This window comes from Lepidochelys kempii, chromosome 24 (genome assembly GCF_965140285.1).
Source record: "Lepidochelys kempii isolate rLepKem1 chromosome 24, rLepKem1.hap1, whole genome shotgun sequence".
NCBI lineage: Eukaryota > Metazoa > Chordata > Testudines > Cheloniidae > Lepidochelys > Lepidochelys kempii.
Genome location: NC_136403.1, coordinates 10,548,419 through 10,575,187, shown reverse-complemented (window position 1 = coordinate 10,575,187; position 26,769 = coordinate 10,548,419). Strand labels below are relative to the sequence as shown.

The following is a 26,769-nucleotide window of genomic DNA, read 5'->3' as shown; positions in this document are numbered from 1 at the left end:
GGGTGATACAGGGATGGGGGGTATTGGGAGGGGCAGTACTGGGGGCAGTGGGGGGTGATACAGGGATGGGGGTATTGGGAGGGGCAGTACTGGGGCAGTGGGGGGGTGATATGGAGCTGACAGGGGATATGGGGGGCTGGAGGGGCGGTACTGGGGGCAGTGGGGGGTGATACAGGGATGGGGGTATTGGGAGGGGCGGTACTGGGGCAGTGGGGGGTGATATGGAGCTGACAGGGGATATGGGGGGCTGGAGGGGCGGTACTGGGGCAGTGGGGGGGTGATATGGAGCTGACAGGGGATATGGGGGGCTGGAGGGGCGGTACTGGGGCAGTGGGGGGTGATACAGGGATGGGGGTATTGGGAGGGGCAGTACTGGGGGCAGTGGGGGGTGATACAGGGATGGGGGTATTGGGAGGGGCAGTACTGGGGGCAGTGGGGGGTGATACAGGGATGGGGGGTATTGGGAGGGGCAGTACTGGGGGCAGTGGGGGGTGATACAGGGGTGGGGGTATTGGGAGGGGCGGTACTGGGGCAGTGGGGGGGTGATATGGAGCTGACAGGGGATATGGGGGGCTGGAGGGGCGGTACTGGGGCAGTGGGGGGGTGATATGGAGCTGACAGGGGATATGGGGGGCTGGAGGGGCGGTACTGGGGCAGTGGGGGGTGATACAGGGATGGGGGGTATTGGGAGGGGCAGTACTGGGGGCAGTGGGGGGTGATACAGGGATGGGGGTATTGGGAGGGGCGGTACTGGGGCAGTGGGGGGTGATATGGAGCTGACAGGGGATATGGGGGGCTGGAGGGGCGGGTACTGGGGCAGTGGGGGGTGATACAGGGATGGGGGTATTGGGAGGGGCAGTACTGGGGGCAGTGGGGGGTGATACAGGGATGGGGGTATTGGGAGGGGCAGTACTGGGGGCAGTGGGGGGTGATACAGGGATGGGGGGTATTGGGAGGGGCAGTACTGGGGGCAGTGGGGGGTGATACAGGGATGGGGGTATTGGGAGGGGCAGTACTGGGGGCAGTGGGGGGTGATACAGGGATGGGGGTATTGGGAGGGGCGGTACTGGGGCAGTGGGGGGGTGATATGGAGCTGACAGGGGATATGGGGGGCTGGAGGGGCGGTACTGGGGCAGTGGGGGGTGATACAGGGATGGGGGGTATTGGGAGGGGCAGTACTGGGGGCAGTGGGGGGTGATACAGGGATGGGGGTATTGGGAGGGGCGGTACTGGGGCAGTGGGGGGTGATATGGAGCTGACAGGGGATATGGGGGGCTGGAGGGGCGGTACTGGGGCAGTGGGGGGTGATACAGGGATGGGGGTATTGGGAGGGGCAGTACTGGGGGCAGTGGGGGGTGATACAGGGATGGGGGTATTGGGAGGGGCGGTACTGGGGCAGTGGGGGGTGATATGGAGCTGACAGGGGATATGGGGGGCTGGAGGGGCGGTACTGGGGCAGTGGGGGGGTGATATGGAGCTGACAGGGGATATGGGGGGCTGGAGGGGCGGGTACTGGGGCAGTGGGGGGTGATACAGGGATGGGGGTATTGGGAGGGGCAGTACTGGGGGCAGTGGGGGGTGATACAGGGATGGGGGTATTGGGAGGGGCAGTACTGGGGGCAGTGGGGGGTGATACAGGGATGGGGGGTATTGGGAGGGGCAGTACTGGGGGCAGTGGGGGGTGATACAGGGGTGGGGGTATTGGGAGGGGCGGTACTGGGGCAGTGGGGGGGTGATATGGAGCTGACAGGGGATATGGGGGGCTGGAGGGGCGGTACTGGGGCAGTGGGGGGGTGATATGGAGCTGACAGGGGATATGGGGGGCTGGAGGGGCGGTACTGGGGCAGTGGGGGGTGATACAGGGATGGGGGGTATTGGGAGGGGCAGTACTGGGGGCAGTGGGGGGTGATACAGGGATGGGGGTATTGGGAGGGGCGGTACTGGGGCAGTGGGGGGTGATATGGAGCTGACAGGGGATATGGGGGGCTGGAGGGGCGGTACTGGGGCAGTGGGGGGTGATACAGGGATGGGGGTATTGGGAGGGGCAGTACTGGGGGCAGTGGGGGGTGATACAGGGATGGGGGGTATTGGGAGGGGCAGTACTGGGGGCAGTGGGGGGTGATACAGGGATGGGGGTATTGGGAGGGGCAGTACTGGGGGCAGTGGGGGGTGATACAGGGATGGGGGTATTGGGAGGGGCGGTACTGGGGCAGTGGGGGGGTGATATGGAGCTGACAGGGGATATGGGGGGCTGGAGGGGCGGGTACTGGGGCAGTGGGGGGGTGATATGGAGCTGACAGGGGATATGGGGGGCTGGAGGGGCGGTACTGGGGCAGTGGGGGGGTGATATGGAGCTGACAGGGGATATGGGGGGCTGGAGGGGCGGTACTGGGGCAGTGGGGGGGTGATATGGAGCTGACAGGGGATATGGGGGGCTGGAGGGGCGGTACTGGGGCAGTGGGGGGGTGATATGGAGCTGACAGGGGATATGGGGGGCTGGAGGGGCGGTACTGGGGCAGTGGGGGGTGATATGGAGCTGACAGGGGATATGGGGGGCTGGAGGGGCAGTACTGGGGCAGTGGGGGGTGATACAGGGATGGGGGTATTGGGAGGGGCGGTACTGGGAGGGTGAAGGCGGGTATTGGGGCGGGGTCACTGGACCATACGGTGCCCCTAAACACCGCCCCGCCCCGCCTGTCGGGCTCAGCGTGGCCCCGCTCGGCCGCCTTACCCCGCCCAGCCGTCACAGGGGCGGGGTCGACCTTGTTGATGCCGCACAGGACAATCTGCTGTCTGATTGGTCCGTAGCTCGTTATTCCCGCCCCCACCCGTACCAATCCTGGCCACGGCGGCGAGGGCGCGTTTTCGCTGCGAGGGTGAGAGTGGCCGGACGGTCGGGAGGCGAAGGGGGGCTGGGGCTGGGGGCGGTGCGGATGTTGGGGGGGGGGCTGAGGCTGAGGCTGGGGGCGGGGCGGATGTGGGGGGGGGCTGAGGCTGGGGGCGGGGCGGATGTGGGGGGGGGCTGAGGCTGGGGGCGGTGCGGATGTTTGGGGGGGGCTGGTTAGGGTGGGGGGCGGAGGTTGCTGGGGCGGGAGGCTGAGGGTTGGGGTGGGGGGCTGGGGGCGGGGGACTGAGGCGGGGAGTGGTGGGGGTGGGGTTGATGGCGGGGGCTGGGGGCGGTTGGGAGGTGGGAGGCTGAGGGTTGGGTTGGGGGGTCAATGGTTGGGGGCGGTTGGGGTGGTGGTGGCGGGGGGCTGGGGCTGGCGGGGCTGAGGCTGGGAGTGGTGGGGGCTGGGGTTGATGGCGGTTGTGGGGGAGGTGGCTGGGGGGGGTTGGGGCTGGGGATGGTGGGGGCGGTTGGAGGGCAGAAGGCTGAGGGTTGGGTTGGGGGGCAGTGGTTGGGGTGGTGGTGGTGGGGGGCTGGGGCTGCTGAGGCTGGGAGCGGTTGGGGTGGTGGGGGCGGGGGGCTGGGAGCGGTTGGGGGTGGGGGCGGTTGGGGTGGCGGGAGGCTGAGGCTGGGAGCGGTTGGGGGTGGGGGCGGTTGGGGTGGCGTGGGGCTGAGGCTGGCGGCAGTGCCACGCGTGTTATGAGTCCCGTCCTACGTGCAGCTCTGTCCCACGGTGTTGGCTCCCCGGGTGGGGTCTAGCCCCAGAGACCCCAGGTTCAGGGGGAGCAGCTGATCCTGTGTGAGGGCACGGCCAGCCCCTCTCCTCTCTTCTCCCCCAGGCTGCTGGATGCAGAGGACGGTGGCAGTTGTCGGTGGTGGGATCAGTGGCCTCACCGCCTGCTACCAGCTGGCCAGGAGCCCCAATGCTCCCAAGGTGAGACCTCCTGGGGCAGCATCCCCAGGGGCTGCCTGCGTGGGGCGTCAAGGCGGTGGGATGCTGATCATGGGGCTGCCCCACAGCTCTGGAGACCAACTGAGGTCTTTCAGTGGAAACCATGGACAGCACCAGGGCTGCCCTGCTTTCTGGGGCAGAGAGGAGCTCCTTCCCTACAGCCTTCCAGCCCTTGGCCTCTGTGCTGGAAGTGCCAGTGGGGGGTAAATGGTACTTGGCTGTGGGGCTGGCTTGTGCAGCATGCAATGACCCTATGATCACAGCTGCCCCACCTAGCTAGGGCATTGCCCTGCCTGGAATTCAGGCTTGTGGATGGCCCTTGGTCCCTTCTGTGAGGCTCAGCCATTTGGCTGTGGGGCAGGTTCCCCCCACTTCTTGGTGCCACGCTCTGCAGTGCTGGGACACCAGTAGGGAGATGGTGCAATCCAGTGCTGACCGTGGTGCTTCATTCATGCAAATGGCCTCCACGGGCCACAGCTGGGGATCAGTGGAGGCTGGACTGGGCTGGGCTCCAGGGCAATTAGGGCCGTGTGTACTGGCAGCCTTGGTGTTCTGGGAAGCTGGCTAAATAACAGGTGCCTCCTGGCACCTTCTCCTGTGAGAGCTGCGGCAACTGCAGTGCTTCCCTGATGGGCTCCTCCCTCCCCACAGATAATCCTGCTGGAGGGCAGTGGCCGCCTGGGGGGCTGGCTCCATTCCACTCGAACTGAGGACGGGGCTGTATTTGAGCATGGCCCCAGGGGGATCCGACCTGCTGGGACCGTGGGGAAGAACACTCTGCTCATGGTAGGTGGGCAGAGCTTGCAGGTTGGGGGAGGGGGGCAGGGTGCAGCTGGGGGATGAGGTGGGGGGCATGGAGTATTGGCCCTGCAACCAGGTGGGATCTGTCCAGCTGGGCTGATCTCCTAAGATCATGGGAGCCCCCATGCAGGGACAGGCCCCAGAGCTGCCTCCTCATGGCTTCTGGGACCTTGCAATCGCTTGCACGCCAGCAAGACAGTAACAGCTGGGTGCTCTTGATTCCAGTAGCTGCGTCTACCCCTGCTGAAGGGCTGGTGGTACTCACCCCCTGGCTGGAATGGGCTTGGCGAGGAAGCAGACATGCCAGCACACTACAGAGCTGGGGGAGGGCAGGCAATGGCTTAGAAGAACCCATGAGGCACGGTCAAAGGGTGGGAACGTCTAGCAGCTCTGGGGCGGTTTGGGTGGAGTCAGTGAAATAGCTGTGTGCAGCTGGGCAGAGCCTGCTGATTTTAGTCTGTCCCGCGCCATCTCAGTCAGGGCCGGAGGTTCTGGCATGACAAGGATCTCCCTGGTCTCAGCTAGGAGTAGGGAGTCTGTGGGGCAGCAGGGGCCCCCGATTTTGGTCATGGCCTCTTGGTGCTGCCCTAATACCCAGTAATGTGAGGCAGTCTGCGTCTGGCCTGCTTGTCTCTCCCTAGGTCTCTGAACTTGGCCTGGATGCAGATGTGCTTCCAGTGCCCGGCGACCACCCGGCTTCCAAGAACCGCTACCTCTATGTGAGCGGGGCGCTGCATAGGCTGCCATCCAGCATTGGGTACGTGTCCCGTGGCTGCTGCAGGTGTCCCTGCCCATGGGCCTGTCCAGCCACTGTGTTGGAGAGCTGATGCTTCCCCTCAATCCCAGCAGCTAGTGACTGTGCTGGGGGATGATGGGTCTGGGGGGTGGGGACAGGGAAGGTTCCCAGCTGCACTACCTCTGTTCACTTTGCCCGCCATGCCCCAGCTTGGTAACCCCTCTGTGTGTGTTGGCAGCGGTGTTCTGCGGACGGTGCCACCCTTCACCAGGCCCCTACTCTGGAGTGGACTGCATGAGCTGGCAGCCCCCCGGGGCACCCAGTTGGATGAGACCATCCACAGCTTTGTGAGCCGCCGCTTTGGAAAGGAGGTATGAGCCCAGCCTGTGCAGGGAGGGGAGCCCAGGAGGGGCATGTGCACAGGGCAGGGAGCCCCATGGAATGGGGGAGGCAGCTTTGTGCGCAGGGCACTGAGAGAGATTTAGTGCAGGGGAGGAGCTGGAGCTGGGGCCCAGGGTGTGGCAGCAGCAGCTCTGCCTATCTTCATCCTGCAGCGGGTGAGGGAAGGGAGCCAGGCGTGACCCTCCCAGATGGGCCCCAGGCAGCCTGTGATCTGGGCTGCTCAGGGCCACTGGAGACCCAAGGCAATTTCCATAAGAGCCAAGGTGTGAACCCAGGTGTCCTGGGGCCATTCTGCCAGGCTCTCCTAGTGTCCTAAGCACTGGCAGACACATGCGGGATTCTGCATTTCCCATTCCAAACTGCCAGGCGGTGTCGCTGTGCAGTGGAACAGCTGCCACTTCCTGCCCCAGAGGGGGCTGCATTGCCATGACTGGTTTCTCTGTTGGTATCTCAATGGGACAGGCCCTGGTGGCGAAGCAGGAGAGACTGGAAGTCAGGGCTCCTGGGTTCTATTCACAGCTCTGCCACAGACACACTGTATGACTCAAGGCATGGCCCTTTCTTGCTCTGTGACTCAGTTTCCCCATCTGATCATGCCTGACATCCTGGTTGTGGGGAGCCTAGTTGCCACAGTGCTCTGGAGCCTGAGGGTGGGAAGGTGCTAGAGGAGGTGAGGGGTGAACAGGCTGCCAGCAGGGCTGGGGGGTCAGAGCACCATTGAGCAACGGGGGAGAAGGAATCTGCTGGGAATCCCATGAATGGAGAGAGGGGCTGCTTCAACCACCACAAACGGCAGAGCAGGAGGCTTCTGCCCCATGCTCGATTGTGAGAGAAACCTGCTGTGGCCAGTGGGATGTGTGTGGTTCTCCCCCCCCGCCCCCCACCCCGGGGTGGGCATGGTCTGACTGCAGGTCTGGGGCTGGCATCTCCAGTCTCTGTGCTGTCTGCTGAGGGGTAGTGATCCTGGCTTGGTGCAGGGGCTCTGTGGGCTGCCTGGCAGCCTCATCTGCCCAATCCTGGTGGTGGGAAGGGCAGTGGACCCGGGGTTGTCTCTGGTCGCTCCAGGGTTTGTGGAGCCAGCTGGCAGGATGGAGAGCGGCACTTCAGTCCAGGGTGGTCTCTGCCCCTTCACACAGCTGCCCCCTGGGGCATGCAAGAACTGCCCTCGCTGGCTCTTCAGCTCACCCAGAGCCCCACTGGGAAGATCCCTTCTCTTGGCTGTGCCCAGCAGCGTTAGTGCTGAGGTAGGGCCTGGCTGATCCTCTCCCCTTGGCTTCCTAGCTGGCAGACATCGCCATCGACAGCCTGTGCCGGGGGGTGTTTGCTGGAGACTGCCGGGCCCTGAGCGTGCGCTCCTGCTTTCCTGCACTGTTTGAGGCCGAGCGGAGGCGGCGCTCCGTCATCCTGGGGATGGCCCTGGGTGGAGGTGAGTTGGCCATGCAGCCTCCCACAAAGGGGTTCTGGGGGCGACGGAGCCGCTGGGCCAGGGGATAGGCTGCACCTGTGCTCTGAAAGAGCGTGATACAGAGAGGCTTTCCACAGGGACAGGAGCATGCGCCTGACTCAGGACCTGCTCCATCACTGGCTGGCTATGCAGCTTCCTCCCTGGGGCTCCAAGGGCGAGCTCTGATCTCTGGGGGCCCTTCCCCTTGGTGGCAGCCCAGTTGGGTCAGGGCAGCTGGGAGACTGGCAGGTTCCTGGAGACTTGCCGTGTGGACGGGTTTCTAGCCTGCTCTCTGCTCCTAGGGAAGGGCCCCGCCCTGGACTCAGCACTGAGCCGCAGGGCCCGTGACGAGCGCTGGAGCCAGTGGTCGCTGCGTGGTGGCATGGAGACACTGCCCGAGGCCCTGCAGGACTTCCTCAGACGGCATGGGGTGGAAATGCACTGCCATGCCCGTTTGCAGCGTCTGGAGAGAACGGCAGCTGAGTGCTGGCAGGTGGGAGGCAGCAGGATGCGTCCTCTTGCACCCCTTCTGAGTCCCCAGGGCTCTGCTGCGACATGGAGGGGAGGGGAGCTGGGCTCCAAAGGTTTAAACTGAACCGCCACTTGCTGCACTGTCTGGTCAAACACTTCACTGTTGCCCCATTCAGGTGTGAACCTGAGTGGTCACAGCAGGGGAGTTGGAAGCCAGAACTCCTGGGTTCTGTTCGCAGTTCTGGGAGGGGAGTGGGGTCTGGTGATCAGAGCAGGGGAGGTGGGAGCCAGGACTCCTGGGTTCTATTCCAGCTTGGGTGAGTCACTTCTCTGCTCTGTGGGGCAGGGGTGTAGGCCCAGGCTTACCAGCAGGTGGGCTGAGGTGTCTGCTCTGTGCCTTTCCCATCTAGATCACCCTGGAGGATGGCAGCGTGAGAGCAGACCATGTGATCAGTGCCATCCCGGCCAGAGGTAGGGGTGGTGCCTGTGCTGAGGGTAGCCCCTCTGCTTTGATGGGTATCCATGCCTGATGTGGAGCCATCTAGGCACTCGGAACGGTGGGGGTTGGGACCCAGTCTCTGCTTGTCCAGCAAGACTCTGCGTGGGTCTGAGCCCCTGTTGGTGGCTGGGCGCTGCCTCCCACTCCAGGAATCCTCCCCTCTGTGCAGGAGTGTGGGCTAGTGGGGGGAGTAGCGGACTCCTGGGTTTTCTCCCTGGCTGTGGCTTGGAGCAGGTGCTCCAGCTCTGTGCAGGGGGGAGAGGGGTGTGGAGCCCCCAGCTGCTCTGTCCTGAGGTGTCTCTGTTTCCAGCTCTAGCGGTGCTGCTCCCCAGCTGGGCCGAGCCGTTGGCCCAGGAGCTGCGTGGCATCGAGGCCGTGTCGGTGGGTGTGGTGAACCTGCAGTACAACGGTGCCACGCTGCCCATCACGGTGAGACTGGGGTGCCCCTGCCTGCCACCATAAACCACCGCAGCCCCTAGCATGGCCCCTGTCCTGTCCCTGGGCACCCAGCATTACCTGAGCAGGAAGGGAGAACGCCTCAGGACTACAGCCCTGGCCACATGTCATGGGCGCCCTATCCCATTCTGGGAGCGGCAGGGGACTGTGGGGCAGGGGCTGTGGGGAGCTGCCAGCAAGTTGAGTGCAGAGCTGGCTCCCAGAGCTGGGGGTGGGGGCAGGGTGTCCACCCATCTGTCCATCCAGCTACAGTCTTCCAGGGGGAAGTGAGGCAGGCCCCGAGGGGTAATAGGTGTCTCCTTGTCTCTGTCCCAGGGGTTCGGGCACCTGGTCCCCTCATTCGAAGATCGCTCCCTGCTGGGCATAGTCTACGACTCGATCGCCTTCCCAGAGCAGAATGGCACCAGTGGTCCTTCTGTCCGGCTCACGGTGAGCACACCACCCTGCTCCCACCAGGGAGGCATGCCGGTGGCAGAGGGGCCTGGTGTGGATGTGCACAGGTCCAGCCATGGGCCCTGGCAGCCTGACCCCTGGTCACAGGGTGCAAAGGTGCTGACTTCCCTGGGTGGTGCTTAACACCCATTCCACTCCTTCCCTAAGGCCCCACCCCTGCCCTCGCTTCTCCCCCAGTGCCTCCTGCCCACTGCTGAGCTGTTCAGTGGCAGGCAGGAGGTTCTGGGAGGGAGGGGAAGGAGCTGATTGGTGGGGGCCCCTGGTGGGTGCTCTAGCCCCAGAGTATCCATGGGGTCGGGGCCTATGCCAAGGGGCCTGGTTCCACCACAGCACAGGAAAGACAGCTGTGGGATCTGGCCCAGGACCCCCCAGTATCCTGCTGGTTCCTCCCATGGGCTGAAGGTTGGCCTGGTCTGGCACCAGCTCAGCCATGCCCTCAGGGTGGGGCAGGGGTTCCTAGTTTGGGGCCAGGCCTGGCACTCTGGGGCCCTGATTAGGGTCAGGAGAGGGGAGGATCCTGGCTTTCTGAAGCAGTTACCCCTCTCCACCCCAATTCAGGGGAGTCCTGTTGGCCCCCAGCTGAGATCCTACTCCTCTCCTGAGTGGTGGTTTTACTACCTGCAGGTGATGCTGGGAGGTGCGTGGTTCGAAGAGGGCTTTGGGGACCCAGAGATGGTGCCAGAGGCAAGGCTGCTGAGCCGTGCCAAGGAGGCAGTGAGGGCACACCTGGGCCTGGCAGCCGAGCCCTCCTGCACAATTGTCAAGGTGCTCAAGGTAGGTGGGGTCTGGGTGGGTAGCACTAAGAACTGTATGGGCCAAATCAGCCCTCACCCTTGTCTCTGGTCCTTCCACAGGCCTGCATCCCCCAGTACACGCTCGGCCACTGGCAGAGGACAGGTAAGGCTGGCAGAGCCCTTGGCTGCCCTCTCACATCTATGGCATCAGGCAGCCCCTTGCTGGTTGGAGGGAGCTGTCCCCTCTGCAGTAGTCAAGCCTGGGGGTGTGGTCCTGGGCTGGGCAATGGGACGCACAGCCAGGGGAGCACAGCTCCAGCCCATGTGCTGGGGGTGGTGGAGACCCCTCTTGCCTTACTCCCTCTGTCTCCCCGGCAGAGACCATCAGCCGTTACCTGGAGCGGGAAGGACTGCCACTGAGCCTGATTGGGGCCTCCTACCAAGGTGTCTCTGTGAACGACTGTATCTACAATGCCAAGATGGCGGTCACCCGGCTCCTGGACCAGGCCCAGTGATCTGCCACCAGGCACCCACCACTTACACTAACTCTGCTTCAAGTGGAGCCCCTGGCCAGACAACGGGCTCTCAGTGTGAGGAGAGGCTGCCTCCTGAGGGCTGGATTCCTGCCTCAGGTGGGTGGGGCTGGGGGTATCCTGCTGAGGGCTGCCTTGCAATAGAGGGTCACCACCAGAAGCAGTGAGAAGGTGAGCGTGAAGGCTGGGGCGCTGACTCTCAGCAGCTGTAGGCTTGCAGCCTGGGTTCTTCCCAGCAGTACTCAGGTACCAGCCCAAGGGAGGGGCTGGGCTAGCTTGTCTCACCATGGCCCTTCCTTCCCCACCCCCAAGGCTCCCACCCAACCAGCATGTGGCCAAGCCCCTCCCTGGCTGGTGTAATTTATGGGGGAGGTGGTTTGGGGGGAATGGGGGGGGGAGATTGGCTGTGACCCATCCACAACCTCAAGCTCTGTCATTGACTAATAAACCCCCCATAGCTGGGTTAGCTCAGCTCTGTGCTGATTCTCCCCTCACTACAGCATGCTGGGACGGGGGCAGGTAGGGGCCTGGGAGCTGGGGCGGGGGCAGGTAGGGGCCTGGGAGCTGGGGCGGGGGCAGGTAGGGGCCTGGGAGCTGGGGCGGGGGCAGGTAGGGGCCTGGGAGCTGGGGCGGGGGCAGGTAGGGGCCTGGGAGCTGGGGCGGGGGCAGGTAGGGGCCTGGGAGCTGGGGCGGGGGCAGGTAAGGGCCTGGGAGCTGGGGCGGGGGCAGGTAAGGGCCTGGGAGCTGGGACGGGGGCAGGTAGGGGCCTGGGAGCTGGGGCGGGGGCAGGTAGGGGCCTGGGAGCTGGGGCGGGGGCAGGTAGGGGCCTGGGAGCTGGGGCGGGGGCAGGTAGGGGCCTGGGAGCTGGGGCGGGGGCAGGTAGGGGCCTGGGAGCTGGGGCGGGGGCAGGTAGGGGCCTGGGAGCTGGGGCGGGGGCAGGTAGGGGCCTGGGAGCTGGGGCGGGGGCAGGTAGGGGCCTGGGAGCTGGGGCGGGGGCAGGTAGGGGCCTGGGAGCTGGGGCGGGGGCAGGTAGGGGCCTGGGACAAGGGCAGCGCCTGGCACTGAGAGCTGGTGATGCAGGCAGTGGGTGAACCTTGCTAGGTACAAAACAGGTCAGGAGAAGCAGCATCACCTTTGTGAGAGGTGCCTGGGGGCAGGCAGCCAGTTTCTATAGGCTCTGTCCAGGCCCAGGGAGCTAAGTGGAGAAAGTCCGTCCAGCCCCCATTTCCAGGGCCAGGCTCCCTGAGCTGTGAGACACCCCTCCCGCCCGAGGTGGGGGTGGTGCAAAGGGATGAGCCAGGGGGCCACTGTAGGACCAAACATTTTATTCAGATCCTGCATGGTGCAGCGGCAGCCAGGCATGACAAGCATGTTCCTAAATAAATAACCACAGCAAATTGTCAACAGCTAGAGGAGGATCAGCCCCTGGGCTCTCTAAACTGTCATGGGGGTGGGGGCTAGATATAGCTCCCTAGGTCACAAATTGTTCTGGGGTGAGGGGATGGGACCTGCCCAGCTTATGCTAAGTGCAGTCTACTCAGCACCCCTTCCTTAAAGTGAGTTCAGTGCTGGGGAAGGTGCTGCCTGGAGGCCTCTTAACCGGTATAAGCTGGGCCTGTAGCAGCAGCTGGCACCCTCTGTGCCTGGAGGTGCCCTGGGCTTATGGTCCCTCAGGAGGCTGCCACTGGGCCTAGGGCTGGCCAGGCACTAGTGCCCAGAGCACAGGGCAGGGGAAAAGCTCCACCTGGAATCCCAGGCAGGGGCTTCCTCTCCCTGCAGCTCCAAGCAGCAGGACCAGCTCTGCCCCTGCCATGGCTGCTGTAGCCTGAGCAGACTCTGTGTGCCAAGGGCACAGCTAGGTACAATGAAGGTGCTGGTGCTGAATGCCCTGGCTCCTACATACCCAAGAAGGGCAGCCAGGCACAGGCTAGCAGTCCCCCATCTTGAGAGCAGCCACAGACAGGGCCAGGGGAGTCAGGCACAAGATGAGTACTAGCCCCCAGGAAAGGAGGAAGGCAAGTCTCCCTGTCCCTCCCCTCCCCTGGGAGAGCACAGTGCTGCCCACCTCCAGGAGTGCTTACCCTCAGGGTACAGGGCCTGCCTCCCACCTGCAGAGGATTAACACAGCAGCAGCTGGAGACCACTGTGGTGTGTAAATCCAGCATGAAAGAGAGAACTCCAGGGAAAAGGGGTCAGAGCTGAGCCCAACCTCCTCCCCATCTCCCCCCTGCAAAATCCCAGTGCCCCACTCAGCAGCCTGGCCAGGGCACACTGCAAACACCCAATTCAGGGACAAAGGCCCTGCCACCAGCTCTGCACAATGCCCAGAGCCACACAGAGCAGTGGGTGCTATGAGTAGCCTGGGGCCCTGCTGCAATTCACCATTGGCCCAGGCAGGCTGGTCAGATGCAGGCTCTCTCCAGTACAGGCCCCCCTCACAGCCAGCATAGGTCAGGCTGGGGAAGGGGCACTAGTCTGGTGGGAAGCCATGAGCTTGTCCCACCTACAGCACAGGGATTTGGGCTCAGCTTGTCCTCAGGAGCCCAGCAGGAGGGGAAGGGTTGAGGCTCAACGAGTTCCCCTGAGGACATGACCACAAGGGGGGGCAGGGCTCCTGGGCTCTTTAAGAGCCTACTGCAGTGAACAGCACTTGGATTGAACACCCCCATGGCAACAGGCTTCTAGAGCCCTCAGGGTGGGGGGGGGAGGGGGCACTACTGCTCAGCTCTGCCCCAGGCCCTGAGCCAGCTAGTGCCCATGGCACCAGAGCACCTGCTTCTCCCCAGCAGCATGCCAGGACTGATTGCAGCTGTTCAACCTGCAGGACCCAAGCAGGAGGCTTAGTGGGACCCACTGTAACCACAGCCAGGGGTTAGGGCCCCATTAAGAAGATGCAGCAGATACCATCACAACCCGCTTGGCCCCCTTTCTGTAAATTACCCACTGCCCTCTGTGCTACCAGGTTCTGCCCCAATCTACTGCCCCAGCAGGATGGTTCCCTGGGCTAACACAGCCAGCAATAGGCCAAACTTCTTTGCCTCCCAGCCCAGGCTGGGGGACTCCAAGCCACAGCCTGTGCTGAGGCTGCTGACAAAGGTGCCAGCAGTAGGAGCAAGCTGGCTGATGGGCCCTGTCCCACTGTGAACAGGCCCAAGACCTACCGGACTCAACTCACACATGGCCCACCCTGCAGACTTGTCCACGCCTGGCCTGGGAAGGAGCTCCTGGGTGCCAGGCCTCTCAGCCCAGCCTAGCACTTGGGAGCAGCACAGGGCCAGGGCCTCCAGTTCACTGTGATCCACGGGGTTTGTTCCAGGAGCTGGGAAGGGCCCAGCTCACACAGCGAATCTGTGGCTGCCCCACCCCATGCCTGATGTCCAGGGCCCTCTGGTTAGAGGGTGCTCTGCAGGAAGGTCTGATTGTCCCACTGTGTCTGGGGGCCCTTGGGGAGCTGCCCTCGTGCCAGGGCCTGTGGGACACTGCCCCCCGCATTCTCAGCCCCACCCAAATCCATTGCCCCAGCCTCAGGCTTCCCCTTGCCCAAGGTCTCCTGGCTGTGCTGCAATGCATCAGGGCTCTGTGGAAGGATGCTGGGACTCGGCTGGGTGCCCTGAGCAGCTCCACTGGGCCAAGGGGCTCCTGCTCCGTGCTGAGACCCAGAGCTGTCCACAGCTCCCCCCTGGGCCTTCTTCTGGGTGCTGGCCCATGCAGCCCCTTCCCTGCCCCCCAGCTGGCCTGCTGCGGCTCCAGGCCTCTTGCTCTGTGTGGCGGGGGCTGTGGGCGCTCCCTGGCCAGCATCCTGTCCAGACCTCTGGGGCAGGGGTGGGGGCTGCTCCACCCAGTTTGCCATGGGCCCGGGGAGATTGGCAGGATGTGTTTTGCGCAGCATCTCCTGCCTGAACTCATGGTTGGTCCCAGTCTTGTATTTCTGCCCCCCAAAGCCGGGCACAGACCCCTTCCTGCCCTTCAGCGCCCGGGGGTTGGTCCCGATGTCAGCGGTGATGTTGGTGTACAAGGGATGCAGCTCCTTGGCCAGCAGCGTGTAGGTGAGAGAGTTCATGCCATCCTGTGTCCACATCCTCTGCGTCCGGATCAGCAGGTCAAACCTGCAGGGTGGGGAGGAGAGTCAGCACAAGGGCTCTGCCTAGCCCAGCCCCTGCCCTCTGGGAGCCTCCCCATTGGCCTAGCCAGTGTGAACTCCCTGCTAGGGCAGGGCCCCAGCACACTCACCGGTGCGGGTTCTCCTCGTTGCCCTGGTCACCTTTGTGCTTCACCATCTTGTAGTGGCCGACCGATATGGGGGGGCGTGAAATCTTCATGCCAGCCAGACGCACCCTGGAGACAACAGAAGCATATATGCTTCAGTGCGGCGCCCTGCGCAGGGGCTGCAGGATCCATCCCTGCTTGCTGCCACGGCATGGTGCAGCAGGCTGCAGGGTTAGATCCCTGGCTGCCTGGCCCCCAGTGTAGGGATCAGCTCCCGGGACAGCAGAGGGAGCTGTGCTCCAGCAGGTGCGGCACCAGCCAGGTGTCACCCGATTCCTGTTGTGGGGAGAGCCCTGCCACAAGGAGCAGGTTCTCTCCCCTTGGCACCCAGGAGCCAGCTGCACCAGTGCAGGCAGCAGGCCATGGAACCGCTCAGCAGAGCACAGGGCAGTCACTTCGTCCTCAACCCGCCAGCTCTGCTACAGCTACAGACCCGCCTCCTTCCCGCTACGCTGGGCCTACCTGATCATGGCTGGCAATGGCACTGTGTGAGAAATGAGCATGCAAAGAGTCCCGAGAGCCAGGAGTGGAGAGAAGAGAGAGATGGTGAGAGGGAGCCAGGACCACAGGGAGGGGGAACACCAGGGCCAATGAGACACAGTGAGGGGAGGAACGGGGAGATGACCGGAGCCAATGAGCGACAGCAACAGACCATGGTGGGGCAGCGATGCACCAGGGCCAATAAGAAACAATGTGGGGGGAGGGGCGGTGGGGAGAAGCAAACCCACAGAGCATGGGAGAGAAACGAGGGTTAATGAGACAGCCACAGACCATGGACCACAGGGGCTGACAACGAGACCCAGACTGCGGGAAGCGGGGACAGGGCCAGAGGAGCGCCACACACTCAGCTGGAGGTGGCTTAGCCTCTGTGGGAGCCCAGCTTGGGAAGTGGGGTGCCCCAGAGGGACCTGCTGCCTGAGCGCTGTCACCAGGGCCAGAGACACTGCTGCCAGCCATTTGGCCCAGGCCCATGCTGGGGGTGACAGCTAGAACAGAGCCCTTGCCTAGGTCCCCGAGCGAGCTCCTCATGAGCTCAGCCTGCTGGCTCACGAACACCTTGTGGCCAGCTCTCCCAGCCCTGGCCATATGCAGGCCCTGCCTGACAGCTGGCCCCAGCACGCTGCCCCAGGCCCAAGGGGCGAATGGCAGCAGAGACACCTCCCACCCTGTGGAGCAGATCCTCAGGGAGCCAGCGACTGGGGGCTGCACCCTAAGGCCAGGGGAGCGAGAGGCAGGATGGGTTGAGCAGAGTCTCCACCTTGGCGTGCCCCACTGAGCCAATGGGGTGGGGGGCACAGTCACACCCCTCCCTCCTGCACAGGGGACCCATGTGATTGATCCCAAAGGACAGCATGTGCCACCAGGCTGCTGATGCCAGACAGGTAGTGCCTGATGCCCGTCCTTTGGGCCTGTAACTCCCCCCACAGCTTGTTAGTGCCCCCTGGAGACAGAAGCTGCACTAGCAGGGGGTGTGGGCCATGTCCTGCTCCCCCGACCCTATGGCTTGGCTCGGAGCAGCCGGGATTCCCTGGCCCCCGATGCTCCCTCCATAGCTCCATCTCTTGTCACCAGGGACCTGTGTGGCCAGCCATGCGTGGCCCGGGCCTGTGTCTGGGCAGGGAAGGAAGTGCACAGACCCCTAGGCAAGCAGCGGGGTGGGGACAGATCTGCTAGTTATACACCGAGCAGAGCAGGAGGGGTGAGAAGCAGGGCGCAGGTGCTCGAGGTGACTCTCACCTGGTGGCAATGTCGTCGTCCTCCCCACCCCAGCCCCAGTACTCATTGGGGAAACCATTCATTTTCAGATACTGATTTGGGGTGAGTGCTGACACGCCGCCGAAGTACTGGGCATACGGGAGGCTGGAGGAGAGAAGAGGAGGGTGACTGAGATGGCTTGAGAAAGGATCCTGGCTCAGAGACTACCCCCAGCAGCCATGCCCTGGGTGCCAGGATTCCCTTGATATTCCCCTTCCTGTCCAACACTATTTTCTACATAACCAACATGGCAGCACACATTGCATTATCACAGTTAGCAGCAGGAAGAAATACTCACCAATTTCAGAGCAAAAAGGAAAGCTGGTAACTTAAAAATTACAAATTGTTAAAAAAAAATCCCACATTTCTTTACTTTTGTTAGTAACAACATCTTAAATTATTAAAAGTGACAATTTTTAAAATCAAATTTCTTTGTCTCTATTTTCTTTGTATAAGACAGTAAGGACAATTCAAATCAATTAAACCAATACTCTGAGATAGCGCGTGATACCAGGCAGTGAAGGTGTGTACCTGCAATGATAAACCATGGTGCCAACTGGGACAGCTGGTATTAACTGACATGCAACCACGTGTGAACCAGCAGGGGGCTGTGGGGGCAGGACTCAGGGCCCTGGCAGAGTGGCCCAGGAGTGGCCCAGCAGGGGGCCATGGGGGCAGGACTGAGGAGCGCCTGCCCCACGCTGAGCTGTGACCACTGTTTTCAGTCAGATTTACAAAGATTCTGTGCCATGGTGCCCAGCGACAAGCAGACAGCCGCGGTGGCGGGAGGCCCTGTGGGAGGATGGCACGTGGCAGCTCACCTGTAGCCGAACTTGTTCATGGCGATGGAGACGTGCTTGGGGCTCCAGGGGTCGCAGGTGTACAGGTTGTGGTCGTTCTCGGGGATGAGGTCGACGTCGTGCAGGAAAAGACAGTCCCACTCCTCGTCCCTCAGAGCCTCCTTCACCCCCACGTTCAGCAGCTTCGCCCGGTTGAAGGTGGAGTTCCCAGCCTGCAGCAGGGCAGCGCAAGGAGCTCAGACAGGAGCCCAGTCAGGTGCATTGAGGCCCCAACTCCACCCTGGGTCAGGGGGGATCCCCAGTACAGCGCCCCTTGCCTGGCGGCAGGCGAGCGCAGACCCACCTGGTGGATGACATAGATGCCGTACTGCAGCTGCTGACGCTGCAGGAAGGGGTGCAGGTAGTAGAGCAGATGACGCAGGTGTGTCTCCCGGTGGCGGTGGGGGATGATCACGGCGGTACGGGAACGGGGCTCGCAGGTCACGGGCCGGTATCTGCCCCCTTCCCTCACCGCCGGGTTCTTCTCCACGATCTGCTTCAGCGTCGGCACCTGACTGAAGCCCACAGTCAGGGGGCCAACTGCAGGGGAAAGCTGGCATCAGGAGCAGAGACCCCCCCACAGCCAATCACACTGGCCATGGGTCCGCAGCCCCAGAGCCCACCCAGCTGAGGCCCACACCACACCCCAGCCCCGGTGCCCAGCCACCCTCCAGCCCCAATGCCCAGCCACACACCCAGAGATGCATCAGCACCAGCACCCCCATCCATACACACTACATAGCCCCTCTGCTGGTGTCCCTGTCTCGCCCCCAGCCAGCCTTGGCCCTCGGACCCCTCAGCTCTCATGGCTGCCACCCCTCCCCACTCGGCCATTGCTAAGGCAGCCCGCACATCTCAAGGACAGGCATGCCCCTCCTCCACCACACTCAGCAGGCACAGGTGTGGAGAATCACCCAGCCGGCTCCCCAAGCCAACCCTGCTAGCCAGGCTCAGGCATACGGGTGACACCTGAGGGAGCCTGGCATCACATGGGGGCGGAACAAGGCTCTGGAGAGTGAGTGGCTGCCATGTGCTCAACTGCCCTTTAGGCTCATCCTTCACCGGACAGCCAGGCCATGGGCCTGAACAGCCAGCTCTGCCCCTCCAGGGCTGGCCTGCGCTCCAGCCAAGGCACCTGGGGTGCAGCTAAGCTCCTTGATGGCTCCCTCCAACAGCAGCTGTGCAAGGACAGGAGTCTGCAATTTCTCCAGCCCTGGCCTCTCTCTGCCCTGAGTCAGCGCTGCCGGGGGGTCGTTCACACCAAAGGGAGCCCGGTCTGGATCGTTCAGAGCCACAGGCGGGGTTAAGAGCAGGGGACTGCAGAGGACTCAGAGTCCCTCCTCCTCCCACAGTGCCCATGGCCCCAAAGCTCTGTGCAGGCACCTGTGGGGAGGAGACCAGTGTCCGGGCAGGGCACAGCACTGCACAGAGGGGAACTGTGCTAACCAAGGACCCCAGCACAACACTATGGCACCATGCAGGACAGAGAGACCTGCAGTTACAGCTCGTCCAGGAGACGAGTGCTCACCATGCTGGGCTCCATCAGCCCTCACAAGGAGGTCGGGCATAGCTGTCCCTGCTGGGCAGGGCAATGGAGGGGTCTCAAGGCTGGAACTCCCACCCAGTCCGGAGCCCATCTTTAGGCTCAGCCTCCCCATGGCCCAGCAGCCCTCAGCTCTGCAGCTGAACTCATATCACCCAGGAGGCCCCGCTCCTGCCCCAACAAGGTATCGTCAGGTGGGACAGACAGCAGGACAAGCAGCCTGGGCCTCCATCTGCTCCCTGCAGAGGAGCTGGCTCCCTGGCTGGCAGCGTAGCTGAGTTCTCAGAGCAGGGGGTAGGACTGGAACACAGGCCTGGGCCTCTCCCACTAGGTGCCCTGCTCCCCGGATGAGTTTGATGCACTGCATCCCTGAACAGACCCCCGCTGACATGCAGCCCCCTACCCGAGCCTGACCTGGCTGAGAGCTGGATGCCCAGAGGCCCCTACAAGCCTGTTTCCCCATGCAGGGTCTGTCCCAGGGTAGCTGTTATGGGTGCTTGGGCACGTCTAGGTGAGCACACGCCAGCTGCACAGCCAGACTTCCCATTTCAGAGCCCGCCGCTCAATGCATGGCCTCCCAGCAACACAGCAGCCTTGTTAGCCCAACACCACTGCTGCTCCCGCAGCAAGCTCGGCAGGGCATCACGTGGCATTGGAAGTGGGCTCACAGCAAGTCCAGACTACACGGCAGCTGCCCCCCAGAGCCACCAACCCCTTGTCTCCCCCAGCGCTGCTGGCAGTGGGAGCTGGAGCCCCGCTGGGGCAGAGGCATGCTCTAGTCCTTTCACCACTCAGAGGTGTAGGCAGTGGGCTGGTCTGAGCACTCTTGGGCACTAGCCTGACAGTGTGCCCCAGGTTTAAGCCCAGGGGGAGCATCTGAGCCAAGAATGGCTCTGCATCTGACACGGCAAGCTCCAGAGACTTCTTGCTCCTCCGAACACAGACAGTGTCCTGGCAAATCATGGATCCCAGCCTGTAGCGAGTCCCACACTGCCTGCGAGCTGAATACCGGGTGTGCAGAAATGGGCAGGACGATGGACCTACCCAGAATGCAATGGGTACAGAATCGCCATCCATCAGTGGCCAAGTTCTGCTTCATCCCTAGGTTTTTAGAGCACCCACATCACCATTTGGAGGGGGCAACACCACCTGGGCTATCCCCACCGGGCAACATCACAGCCACAGCACCAGCTTTTACAACAGAAAATTGTAGTTGAATAAAATTTAAGGCAAAACAAACTCAAGTGGGCTGGTGCGTGCCACCAGGCTCAGGCTGCCCCATGCTTCCTTCCCCCGGGACTGGCGCAAGGTTTCTTCCCCGACCTACAGTCAAAGACTCCAAAGCTCTCTCCATGTTTAAATATGCAAGTGCTCCGAGACACCCACTAGTATCTGGAGTCAGGAGCCGGTTGCCCCCGCAGCTCTGTGGTGCATGGGTCTCACTGCTGGGGGCGCCAGAGGCAAACCTCAACCACATGAGCAAGAGGGCGTCTCTGCTGCCTTTCGCAGAGCCTCAGCCCACAGCGAGACCCAGCTATGAGACCCAGCAGAAGCAGGCCCCCTGGAGGGCAGGAGCCTTGTCTAGCAAGCAACCAATACACCTTCTGGAGACATGACACAGGCTATTCCCCCTGCTCAGCCCTGTCCCGCCCTACAAGGGTGCAACCCACCTCCCCCCTCCTTGCCCCCCACCACAGCTTGTCCTGCACCCACTGATGGGTGAGGGAAAATACCCTGTTTGTTATTATTCCTGCTGGAAAACCACAGACTTGACTGAAAGCCAGTTTGGCTTGTGCATGACAAATGATGCTACAGAAAGACTGAGTGAACCCCACTCCATGGGCCCTCAAGGCTCCCTGTCTGCATCCCACCGATCCTCCCGCCTCCCCTGCAGGGCTCCATGCCTGCGCCCCATCGATTCCCCCTGCCTCCCCTGAAAGGCTTCCCGCTGGTGCTCCACCGATCTCCCACAGGACTCCTTGCCTGTGGCCCCCTATCCCCTACCACCCTGCAGGGCTCCCACTCTGACCCCACACCCAGTGCACAACTTACTGAGGTAGGGTGAGCGCTCAGGGCAGTAGGGCAGGGACCCCGTGGGGCTGCTGCCTGGAGGTGGCCGGGGTAGGAGGTGACTCAGGTTGGTGTATACATCCCGAGTGCGGGAGTAGTCAAAGACGGGGTTCAAGTCACGCCCGAAGATGGAGGTCAGGTTCCGGAAGCCGCCGAAGGAGAAGTACACCATAAAGGCAAACTGGAAGCCAATGAGCAGGGCCAAGGTGCAGGGCCGGTCCAGGAGTCTCCGGATCATGATGTCAGGAGAGAGCTCTCCTCCCCTGCAAGCAGTGTCAGGTGGCGTCTCTAGCTGGTGCTGTCGAGATACACACATCCACATGTTAACTGGGTGAGGTGCCCCTTTCAGGCTGCCCTGGGCAGCAGCCCTGGGCAGAGCACAGCCAGCCTCATCCCCCACACAGGGTGTGAGTCTCTACTGGAGACACTCCCTTCAACGCCGGGGCCTCACCCCCTCCACCCAGCAGAGCTGGCTGACCGTAGGGAACAGGCTGGCAAAGAACTATAAGGACTCTGGTTTAGCTGGAGAAATCAGCTTGTGATATGAACATGCCCAAGTCCTCCACCTCCTGTGCAGTGGGCGGGCAGTACAACCTGCTCCCTTCCCAGCCCAGGAGCAAGCTGGCAAATGCCGTTAAGTGAAGAATTATAGGCCCTAGTGGAGAGTCGATCTCTCCCCAAAGCACTCTGCGAACTCTCGCTGGCATTGGGACAGCACCTTTCAGCCTGAGGGATATCCAAAATCTGCTCCTCACTCCCACCCCCGGAAAGATGCAGCCATCTCTGGGGTGTAAAGCAGCAGAAGTTTAGAGGAGCGAGTGAAGCATCCCATATCCACTCAGAGCTGCAAAGAGGGTGGAGGGAAGTGCAACAGAAATGCCTGCATCTGGCCAGGGACAGACTAGTGAGAAGTGCCACTGGATTAGCAAAGGCCCTTGGGCCCCCTTGCAGCTGCATCCTCTAGCACCAGGCTGGGGCAAAGAATCAGTTACTCCTACCTCAGTGGAGCAGCTTCATGGCTTGCAAGGAACAGCTCTGCGCTGGCAGGAGACAGACTGGCTGATCCATCCCCCCTCCCCCCGTTCACTCCCCTGTCTTTACCATGGCATCTTCCTTCCCCAGGTCTGCCCTGACACCTACTGCCCTGCAGCATGGCACAGCTGACTGCCTTGGCTCCACCTCTGCTCACATCCTCCAGGCCTTTCTCCACTGTAACTCTGCACTGGGACCAAGTCCTGGCTCCAGCTCCTGCCTGCTTTGCAAGTATTTAGGGGGAACAGCCCCATCTCCCCAGACTCATACACTTCCACCAGTGCCTCATTCTACTCAAAACCCCCTCCAGCCACCTTCCTTGTCAGCACCCCGAGGGGCTGGGATCAGGCAGCCCCACTGCCCTTCCCACCCGACTGCTCATCTAGCACCACTCATCTGCCCTGTCAGTGTCTCAGGGCTCTGGGCACAAGAGCCTTCTCTGTGACTTCTCCTGTCTACCTCACCCCAGCTCTAAACAAAGCGTTCACACTCACACCCAAGTCCGGCCTTCTCTGCTGCAGCCAGAAGTGGCCCCTGCTGAGCTCGTGGAGGAGTCACAGATTCCAAGGCCAGAAGGGATTAGTGCCATCATAGAATCACAGAAATGTTGGGCTGGAATGGATCTCAAGAGGGCATCTAGTCCAGCCCCCTGCGCGGAGGCAGGACCAAGTAACCTTAGACCATCCCTGACAGGTGTTTGTCCAACCTGTTCTTAAAAACCTCCAGGATTCTGCAACCTCCCTTGGAAGCCGATTCCAGAGCTGAATTCTCCTGAGAGTTAAAGTTTTTCCTAATATCTAACCGAAACCTCCCTTGCTGCAGATTAAACCCATTACGTCTTGTCCTGCCTTGCGTGGCCATGGAGAATGATCAGAGTCTTCTTTGTAACAGCTATTAACGTATCTGAAGACTCATCAGGTCCCCCCTCAATCTTCTTTTCTCAAGACTGAACATAACCAGTTTCTTTAACCTTTCCTCATGGATCAGATTTTCTGAACCTTCTATCATTTTTGTTCCTCTCCTCTGGACTCTCATCTAGTCTGACCTCCTGTATCACACAGGCCAGAGAACTTCCCCCAAAATATTTACTTTCAACTAGAGCAGACCTAGAAAAACATCCCATCTTGATTTAAAAATGGCCAGTGATGGAGAATCCACCATGGCCAATGGTCAAATTATCCTCACTTAAATTTCACACCTTACCACCAGTCTGACTTTGTCTAGCTTCAACTTCCAGCCATTGGAGCATGTTAGATTGAAGAGCCCATTACTAAATGTTTATTCCCCATGTAGGTACTTACAGACTGTGATGAACTCACCCCTTAACCTTCGCTTTGTTAAACTAACTAGATTGAGCTCCTAAGAGGCATGTTTTCTAATCCTTTAATCATTCTCTTGGATCTTTTCTGAACTCTATAACTTATCGACATTCTGGACACAAAACTGGACAGAGTATTTCACAAGAGGTCGCACCTGTGCCAAATTCAAAGGTAAAATAACCTCTCTATTGCTACCCTATATTCCTGTTTATACGGCCAATGCATGGAACACATTAGCTGCTTTGGCTGCAGCACTGCAGGGGAACTCACGTTCAGCTGATTATCCACCACAACCCCCAAATCTTTTTCAGCATCCGTGCTTCTCAGGATGGAGTCCCGCACCCTGTAAGGACGACCTATGAGGGGGCTGGGTGCAAAATGAAGAGAAGGGAGTTTCCATTGAGGAGTTCCGCTGGCCTTGCCTTTGCCCTCACTCCGTCACATCACTGATCTGCTCCCTGTAAGGAGATCTTCAGTCTCTGCATCGAGCTGGAAATGTCCCGGGGTGACGTCCGATCCTGCATTGGGGTGCTGCAGGAGACAGCACACGGCGGGTCAGACCCATTGGCATGTTGGGGGCTAGGGCAGGGGACGTGGGAACCCAGGAGATTGCAAGGCAGAAGACGGCTCAGCTCTTAGTGGGAGCATTGCTCCTCCCACCATGATTTCTACATCTCTCCTTCCAGAGCACAGACCCCCACGGCGAAAGATAGCACCACAGCCAGCGGGAAGCTGCCTGGGCTGAGGACATGGGCTCTCCTCACAAACTGCTGCTTTCAGTTCAAATAAGATTGTGTTTCTAGCACTTCTGGCTAGAAAGAGAAGCTCATGAGGCTGCCACCTCCCAGGAATAGCAAAGGGAGCTGCCACCGTCCCCCTCTGCGGAGTTGTGAATTTTGAGGCCTTATCAGATCAACTGGGGGTCGATGCTTTTAGTTTTTGCACCAATCTCCATCCCAGAAAGATCCAGCGGGCATGCTTCTCCCACACAGCTGGCTGCGTCTTTCCTACTGCAGCCACAGCAGCTTGCCCCCCACTCAAAGAGCAGGCAAACACCGTCCTTAATCTAAAACAAGTCCTTTTTCCAAAGCAAGAGTCTCTGGCAATGCTCAGCATATCTCCCCTCTGCATGGAGCTGAACACAAAGGCTACCTGTCTCTGCAGACAGAAACGCCTGAGGTTTAAATTATAGTACCCAGAAAGCAAACACGCCACAGGGCATTGAGGGGGGAGGTGCTGGATAATGGAGGGATTTGCTCCTGTTTTGAGAGAGCTGGGTAAAAATAATTATAGACTCTGTCAAAAAATGCTGCGGCCTGCATGCAGTGCAGTTTGTAGAATTTGAGAGCTCTCAATAAAACGTGGCCCAGCAGCAGCAAACGAGGGTTCAGTCTCACTCCTAATCAATACATCTGAACGATGAATGTTCTCGCAGATTCCAATTTAGCCCAGCTAAGCAGGAAAAACACTAAAACCAACATCTCTCCCGCAGATGTGCCAGATCACGGAGAAGAATCCTTGTATGATTCCACTGTACCCTGGTCAGTAGGATCCTGGGATTCAAACAGTTGCTGGGTCAACTGGAGACCCTGCTGCTGGAACATCAGAGCCCTGCAGAGTTCTCTCACTGGGAACATGGGGGAACCGAGGCAACTCCCAGTCGTTAAGGAGTCGGATGTGGTATAATTTCACCTTCAAAGCATTAATAATTCTCCATGGCCCCCTGCACCATAGCTAAGTATTATCCCATTTCACAGACAGGGAAACTAAGGCATAGAGTGGGGAAGAAACTTGACTGGAGTCACCCAGCGAGTCCGTAGGCAAGCCGGGATTTTCTCTCCTAAAGGATATTAATGGCCAATAGCAGCCCAAGGCCCCAGTCAGAATCAAGAACTGAACAGCTTTGTACGGAGACACAGCTATCATAGTCTGGGCACAGCTAGAACTCACGATGCTCCAGACCTCCGGGCCTCATGCTCAGGCTGCGGCTCACACCTCACTGGGCACAAATGAAGGAGACCTGCTGCAATCGATTCTCTCACCACCGATAAGCAGAGAGTAGCGTTTCATTGCTGGGGCCAGGGTAACAAGGCAGACATGGTGCAAATCTGCCCAGATTTGAGGGCATGGTGCACAGCAGGCTTTACAGAGTCCATGGCAAAAGGCTGCAGATGTTGGAAAGCGAAGGCACCGAAATGCATTCCAGGAATGCTTCATGCACCCCCCCGCATCAGCCCTGCCTAATCAATGCTTCTAACATCCTCCCCATCTTCTCTGCTGCACACTACCAGCCACCAACACCCACAGCCCACCAGCCTACCACAAGGCACAAGATTGGAGTGTGACTGGAACCAGTGGACAGCTCCGTCCACTGACACACCCATGAGTCGTGACCTGTGTGCAAATACAATGCGCCTTCTGTAGCCACAGTTCTGGCTGAGGATCTCAAGGATGCCCAAGGAAGTTTGAAGCCCAGCCCCAGGGAAAGCCAGTGTTTGCCTGGGGCACTTAAGAAATAAAAGCCATGTCACAAACGAACATGACATGAAATTCCATGCATGCCACCCTCGCCCTTCCTTGGAGTCTGTTCTAGGGACAGGAGAAGGGGCAGTGCTCCCATCCTCCCTGATGGGCATTAGGCCCTCCAGCCCTTAAAGCACTCATAGCCCTTCTCTTTTCCTGGCCTGTCCCTCTTCCTGTTACCTGGGTCTGTAACAATGTTATTACGAGAGCAGAACTGGAGTTCCTTCTCTAAGCGCTCAGGTGGCACAGGGCACAGAGATAAGACTGGCTGCTCTGGCAGCATTCCATGTGCTCAGGAGGCAAAAACGCACCCCGTGCACAGAGAAATGAGTTCAACCAAATTTGGTCTCACAGGTAATTGCATGAGCTGCCATATCAGATCGGAGCTTGAGTCCATCGCATTTGGCACCAACACCAGTGGAAAGTAGCCCTGTCCCCGTAATGCAAGGGGCCGATCCTGCAGGGCTCCACACAGGGTGGGGGTGGGGAGAAGAGATACCTTCTGTGCTCCCATGGCAAAGAGCGGATGTCCTGAAGACATCAGTCATTACCATCTCTGCAGGTGCCACTACAGACAGGAGAGCACTTCACAGAGATCCAGGCTCCTCCTAGCCCCAGGTACTTGTGCGTCCGCCTCAGATGCAGTAGCAGGGAGTTCCGCAGGTCACCCAGGCGCCGGCAAACCAGCATGGGCTTTGAACATCCTGGCCTGACGCGCTGCCGGGGCTGGGCGGCTTGCAGCGGACCCCGCAGCACCCAACCCCGCAGACTGCCCCCGGGCCTTGCCGGGAGGCCCTTGCCCCGCCCCAACCAGCCCCACTCCGGGCGCGGTCTGGCCTGACACGCAACGGGCACCGCCGGGGCTGGGCCAAGCGCGTCAGGGCCCAGCCCTGCCACACGCTCCCCTCCCCCCTTCGCCCGCCCGCACCTGCGCCCCGCTCTCCGCGCGCTGCGTCCCGGGGGCGGCGGGTCCCTCAGCACGGCCCAGCAGCCAGGGACGCCGCCGCCGCTGCCGCCGCCGCCATCTTGGGAAAGGTGAGCTGGGCTGGTGGGC

General features: G+C 61.0%; 2 protein-coding genes across 7 annotated transcripts; one reads left to right on the top strand and one right to left on the bottom strand.

Annotated features, from left to right (window-relative positions):
- Nucleotides 1–3,539: 3,539 nt before the first annotated feature.
- PPOX (protoporphyrinogen oxidase) lies at nt 3,540–16,597 on the top strand. 3 transcript variants are annotated; one of them, XR_013634997.1, is made up of 13 exons: nt 3,540–3,821; nt 4,491–4,625; nt 5,282–5,397; nt 5,615–5,747; nt 7,060–7,204; nt 7,525–7,715; nt 8,104–8,164; nt 8,503–8,621; nt 8,964–9,077; nt 9,726–9,875; nt 9,956–9,998; nt 10,214–10,467; nt 16,440–16,597. XR_013634997.1 is itself a non-coding variant. In XM_078850543.1 (12 exons), the coding sequence occupies exons 1-12, from the start codon at nt 3,735–3,737 to the stop codon at nt 10,348–10,350; spliced, it is 1,431 nt and encodes a 476-aa protein (XP_078706669.1). In that variant the 5' UTR covers nt 3,540–3,734; the 3' UTR covers nt 10,351–10,879. The 3 variants fall into 3 exon arrangements, 1 of the variants encoding a protein (XP_078706669.1); XR_013634998.1 differs by having other exon boundaries at nt 10,214–10,539; XM_078850543.1 differs by lacking the exon at nt 16,440–16,597 and having other exon boundaries at nt 10,214–10,879.
- On the bottom strand, nt 11,671–26,757 carry B4GALT3 (beta-1,4-galactosyltransferase 3). Of its 4 annotated transcripts, none has more exons than XM_073323271.2 (8): nt 26,644–26,757; nt 23,463–23,723; nt 20,824–21,139; nt 17,533–17,768; nt 17,211–17,401; nt 16,372–16,494; nt 14,599–14,703; nt 11,671–14,474 (listed from the first exon to the last, which is right to left on the bottom strand). In XM_073323271.2, the coding sequence occupies exons 3-8, from the start codon at nt 21,077–21,079 to the stop codon at nt 13,760–13,762; spliced, it is 1,626 nt and encodes a 541-aa protein (XP_073179372.1). In that variant the 5' UTR covers nt 21,080–21,139; nt 23,463–23,723; nt 26,644–26,757; the 3' UTR covers nt 11,671–13,759. The 4 variants fall into 4 exon arrangements, with proteins under 4 accessions (XP_073179372.1, XP_073179373.1, XP_073179375.1 ...); XM_073323272.2 differs by having other exon boundaries at nt 23,615–23,723; XM_073323274.2 differs by lacking the exon at nt 16,372–16,494.
- Nucleotides 26,758–26,769: the final 12 nt, after the last annotated feature.